Source organism: Gavia stellata, chromosome 1 (assembly GCF_030936135.1).
Source record: "Gavia stellata isolate bGavSte3 chromosome 1, bGavSte3.hap2, whole genome shotgun sequence".
Classification (NCBI taxonomy): Eukaryota; Metazoa; Chordata; class Aves; order Gaviiformes; family Gaviidae; genus Gavia; species Gavia stellata.
Genome location: NC_082594.1, coordinates 57,258,703 through 57,264,324, shown reverse-complemented (window position 1 = coordinate 57,264,324; position 5,622 = coordinate 57,258,703). Strand labels below are relative to the sequence as shown.

Sequence of the window (5,622 nt, the reverse complement as noted above, 5' to 3'; positions counted from 1 at the left end):
GACCCTCCGGTCGCTCCTAACCCGAGTCCAACCTTGCTCCAAGCGGAACTGATAAGAGTTTCCATCACTTTGTGCAAACCTCTTGAAAGCGGATTCCTAGAGAAAGGCAGACCTCCTTTAACTACAAGCGCCACTGAAATAACGGGGCGGGGGGGGGGGGGTGTTTTAGCAGCCAGTGGTTACTGCAAGTGTGAGTTGAGGGGGCACTCTGGAAACGAGACCTTCGAATATAGTATTTCATTAGCAACTAGAAAAATATACTTGAGCCAGTATTGAGCCATTTATAGATTTCAGCCTGCGAAAGATTCGTATACATTAATTTAGGACCAATGAATTCTATTACTGTTTTCACTATTTGGAGGACTGAACGTAATCAGAAACGCGCAGATGAAGTCACGGGTTTGCAAATGGCGACATTTTTGGAAGACAGCAGTCCATGAGTTGAGGCATCTTCTCTGCTGGAAGTAATGCAAGTGCTTCTTTTTAAGATCGGTTCACCTGTACGTGACTCTCTGGGGACCTGCGAGTTGGTTTTGCTGTCCTCGGAGAACTGCAGGGCAAATGATGACCACTAGGAACCTCTCCGTGCCGACACGCGTGGCCGTGGCTTAGAGCCCTTCCCCACGCAGTTCCTGTGGAAGAGCTGCCCGGTCTGGCTGCACCTTGCTTTGCCGTTGGCGGGCGTGCAGATCCAGAGCTGCAGCCCAGCGGGCTCAAGCAGCAGCAGCAGCAGCCGCCTTGGCGCGGCGGTACCCACGGACGGGCCCACGGGCGGAAAGTTTGTGGTTGGGGGTATTCATCTGCGCGGGAACTGCCAGCCGGGGGCTCACCCATGTGCCCGCCTTGAGTGCGTCACGCGGCTCTGTCGCGACACCGGACCGCCGCGGTCCCCTCTGCACCGCCGCTTGCTCTCGCACCGAGGGGTAGAGGGCACAAGTAGGCGGAGCGGGGTCGTGAGGGAGGCAGCGTGGCCGGCGTGAAGAGCGGGGAAAGAGCCTGGCTGGAGCCGAGCCCACTCGGGGGCTGAGCCCTCACTCCCCGCGCTGCTCCCCGCGCTCCGGGGGCGCTGGCGGGAGCGGGGCCGGGCGCCTCCGGGAGCCGGGGGTGCCTTGCCGGTGGCAACAGAGAATCGCTGCTGCTTCTTCACCCCCCGGCCCCGAGCACCCTGTGGCAGATGTTACTGGTTCTCACCCTGCTTATGGCAGCGGCTGGGGACGTACAAACCGCGCTCTCGCCTTCCCCTGAACCGAATTAGTCCGGGCGCTTTCCCGCCGTCACCCACGACGCGCGGGGAAGTCGGTCACGCCGGCATCTGATCTGTGCGGAGAGAGCCAGGGGATTAGTCCTCGCCTCGTAGAAGTCAAACACAGTAACCCCACATGGGAACGAGCGAAATAGGAAGTCGCTTCCCTGATCAAACGGGAGGATTTTACGCAGCTGAAAACACTGGCGGCTCCTCTGAGCGCGGGGAACCGACGGCGGGTTGATAACCCGACCCCCGGGGCAGAGGTACCTGCACCGGCGGAGCCCCTCTTGCTAGGGCTCCCACCCCCGAGAAACACCGTTCCCCCGCTAAGCCCAAACGCCAGCCAGCGCCGGTAGAGATCTTAATCTCCCCGCTTTTGACAACCGATGGGAACTTTTTTTTCACAGCTAAATGGATTGTAGGAGGTCAAACGTCGGCGAGGCGGCTTTGCAGATTGAGAGAACTACCTTTAAGTAGTAGTAAATGGGTCGTAAAACGCGAAGAGGGAGAAGGTGCTGTTTGCAGAGGAGCTGCTCCGTATTTTACCGGGCACTCCGGCCGGGACAGGCTGCCGTGGGACCGGGCGGGCTCACAGGCGGGGAGGGCGCCGGGGGGCACCCGCCGGCGGGTCGCCAGTTTAGGTTTCTTTCCAAACGTCCCGACATCCCAGGAGGTGCGGGAGGCAGGGGTGTCGGTGGCGGGCGGAGGTGCGTGGCGGCGGTGAGGAAGGCGCGAAGCCCAGCGGCTGGAGCCGTGGCCGGAGCGGGGCGGCCGCCGCAGGGCGCCCGGGGCTGGCCGGGGGATGGAGCGGGCTCCGGGGAGAGGAGCCCGGGCGAGGCGGCGGCGGGCGGCGCGGGCAACGAGTCCCTGCGGCGGCCCGACCCCCCCGCCACGGCGATGTCCCCGCCGCCCCCCGGCCTCTGTAGCGGGCCCGGCGTGGGGCTCGGTGGCGCTCCCGGGGGGGGGGCTGCCACCCCACTCGTGCATCGCCCCCGGCAAGCCCGGCTCCGGATTTTCCTGCAAAGCCGGAGGGCGGCGGAGCTGTCCGGGGCAGAGCCCAGCCTGCTGCCGGCACGGGAGAGAGTTAATGGCTTGATGGAGTCGGCACTTCCACATACCACAGAGGTAAGTCAAAGCCGACCCGCCGGAGTGCAAACAAGGCGAGCAAGTTCACCCTGACTGACAGGCGGCCGGTGAGGAACACGGTCGGACAGCTCGGGCTGTGGGGGGTGTGAAGCGCGTAGCGAGCGGCCAAGAAAACACGCGTGGATTTTCTTGGGGCGCCACTGGATGCAGGCTGCTGCCCGCGCCGGGGGCGTGGGGATGCTCCCCGAGGCGGTGGGCTCTGCTCCTCGGCCGGGCGGCCCGCCCGCTGCTCCGGCCCTCCGCAGGGAAACCCCCAAACCGGACGAAAACGCTCCGCTGGCAGTGGGCGAGCGCACCCCCCCCCACCACTCCACGGTCCCGGGCAGAGCGCGGGGGCAGCGCCGGGCACGGGCGGCGGGCGGGACGGGGCGCAGCGCGCATGCGCTGCATCCGGCCCCGCCCCTCTCCGACCTGTCGGGCCGGGAAGGGGGCGGGGAAAGCGGCGACCCCGCCCCTCCCGGCGCGGCGGCCCCGCCCCTGCCTGCCCGCCGCGCGCGGCGCGGGCAGGCCGCATGCAAACATATAGGGCGGTGCGCGGCGCGGAGGCATGCAGAGCGCGCGCGTTACCTGCCGCCGCGCCGACGGGGCGAGAGGAGGGGGCGACTGCGCCGGCTGCAAACCCCACCGCGGACTTTATAACCGGGTCGGCTGGCCGCCGGGCGCCGACCGCCGAGCATTTTAATTAGGACCCCCCTTCCGCCTCCTCCGCCGCCGCCGCCACCGCCTCCTCCTCCTCCCTCCGCCCCCCGCCGCTCCCGCCCGCCCCGCCGCCCCTCCGAGTCGGCGGCCAAGAAAACCCAGAGAGACCTGGCGGCTGCCGGAGAAGGGGGAGCCGCGCGGCAGGCGGAGCGCCCCGCAGCCCGCCCGAAACTTGGCGGAGTTTGTCCGGCGGCGGGAACCAGGAGGCCGCGGCGCCCGGCGGCCGCTTGCGACCGGCGGCCGGCGAGTATGTGCGAGAAGCGGGCGGCTCGCCGCGCCCCCGCGGGCGGAGCGGGGCGGCTGTGAGCGGGGCGGCCCGCGCCCCCGGGGCCTCCCCGCAGCGCCTGAGCCGCCCCGGACCCCGTCCCGCCCGGCCCCGCGCCGCGCCGCGCCGCGGCCGGCTGCCCCCCGAGCTCCGCGGGCGGCGATGGCTCCGGGCGGGCTCTGACCGCCGCCCCGTCCGGGGCTCGCCGCCGCACCGGAGACCGCCGAGGAGCATCGCGCCCGCAGCGAAGCGAGGACCCCCCCCCGCCCCGCGCCGCTCGCCTGCCGCCGGCTCCCGCCCTCGCCGTCGAGACTTCTCTGCGGTCCCGCCTGGACTCCGGCCGCTGCCGCTCGCGGGGAGCCCCGAGGAAGAGCCCTGGCCCGGAGGTCGGCGGCGCGGAGAGACGCTCCGCGGCCCAGGCGGGGAGCGGCGCCCGTCCCGCCCGGGCCGCCCGCCACAGCGCCCTGACGGCGAGGCGCCGCTCGGCAGCGCCCCGCGCCCGGAGCGGGGCCGCCGGGGGCCGTCGCCGCGCACCCGCCGGAGCCGGAGCCGGTGCCGCCGCGCCGGGGCACCCGCCGAGATCGCTTTTGGAGGAGCGGAGCGCGGCGGGGGCGAGGAGGAGGAGGCGGCGGGAGAGGCGCCCGGAGGAGGCGGCCGCCAGCGCGGGGCGGGCGGCGGCTCGCCGGGGCGGCGCGGGGACACCATGTCCAAGCCGGTGGATCACGTCAAGAGGCCGATGAACGCCTTCATGGTGTGGTCGCGGGCGCAGCGGCGGAAGATGGCCCAGGAGAACCCCAAGATGCACAACTCGGAGATCAGCAAGCGCCTGGGCGCCGAGTGGAAGCTGCTGACCGAGTCGGAGAAGCGGCCCTTCATCGACGAGGCCAAGCGGCTGCGGGCCATGCACATGAAGGAGCACCCCGACTACAAGTACCGGCCCCGGCGGAAGCCCAAGACGCTGCTCAAGAAGGACAAGTTCGCCTTCCCCGTGCCCTACGGGCTGGGCGGCGTGGCGGACCACGAGCACCCGCACGGGCTGAAGGCGGGCGGGCTGCACGGCGGCGCGGCCGGCGGGCTGGTGCCCGAGTCGCTGCTGGCCAACCCCGAGAAGGCGGCGGCCGCCGCCGCCGCTGCCGCCGCCCGCGTCTTCTTCCCCCAGTCGGCCGCCGCCGCCGCCGCCGCCGCCGCCGCCGCCGCCGCCAGCAGCCCCTACTCCCTGCTGGACCTGGGCTCCAAAATGGCCGAGATCTCCTCCTCCTCCTCTTCCTCGGGCTCGGGGCTGCCCTACGCCTCCTCGCTGGGCTACCCCGGCGCCGGCGGGGCGGGCGCCTTCCACGGGGCCGCCGCCGCCGCCGCCGCCGCCGCGGCCGCCGCCGGGGGGCACACGCACTCGCACCCGTCGCCCGGTAACCCGGGCTACATGATCCCCTGCAACTGCAGCGCCTGGCCCGGCCCGGGGCTGCAGCCGCCGCTGGCCTACATCCTCCTGCCGGGCATGGGCAAGCCCCAGCTGGACCCTTACCCCGCAGCCTACGCCGCGGCCCTATGACCCGCGGCCGGAGGATGCCCGCGCAGAGCCCCGGCGCCCGCCTAGACGTGCGGCCGGGGAAGGGGCGAGCCGCCGCCGGGGCGGGCGGTGGCGAGGAGCGCCGGGGCCGCCGCCGACCTGTTGCGGGCCGCCCGCCGCGGGGCGCGTCCCCGCCCGCCGCCCCGCGTAGAGCTTGTGTGTGTTGCATGCGGTCTTTGCAGATAGCCGAGCTGAAAAAGAAGAGAGAAAAAAAAAAAAGAAAAAACGAAGAAAAAAAAGGAACCCACCCGCCCTGCCCCCAGAAGTGCTGATTCGGGACAGACACGGGGAGCTCCGTCCCTCCGCCGGCTCCTCCTCGCCGCGCTGCTCTTTCTTCGGCCGCGGGCTTTCCCCTCCCTCCGCTCCCCACGCCCCGCGCGGTGCTGAACTCGGGAAAGTCCCGCTGCAGCACCGCCAACGCCGAAAAGCGGGGGGGGGGGGGGGGGGAGCGGCCCGGGCAGGGCAGGGCGAGGTGCGGCCCCGGTAAAGGAGAGGGCCGCTGTGTGAGTGGTTCGTAGCCCCTCGTGGGCGAGCGGGAGCAGGAACCACGCAAAGAAAGCGTCGGCGGCGTGGGATGCTGCCCGCCCCGTCCCACGCCCCGTCCCGCGTGGGTTCCTGCCGTCCGCTGCTACGGGACGTTGACAGGCGCGGGTGGTGATTTCCACGAGAGGAAAGACGCGTGACTGTGGGTCCCCGTGT

At 70.7% G+C, this 5,622-nt stretch overlaps 1 protein-coding gene across 1 annotated transcript; it reads left to right on the top strand.

The window, feature by feature from the left end:
• Window positions 1-4,059: 4,059 nt before the first annotated feature.
• SOX21 (SRY-box transcription factor 21) lies at window positions 4,060-4,905 on the top strand. Its single transcript, XM_059815407.1, has one exon. It carries the CDS (start codon window positions 4,060-4,062, stop codon window positions 4,903-4,905), a length of 846 nt encoding a protein of 281 aa, XP_059671390.1.
• The last annotated feature ends 717 nt before the right edge of the window (window positions 4,906-5,622 follow it).

Bases quoted from the DNA above. Each gene is read 5' to 3' on its own strand.
- SOX21 (XM_059815407.1), top strand. From the start codon at position 4,060: ATGTCCAAGCCGGTGGATCACGTCAAGAGGCCGATGAACGCCTTCATG.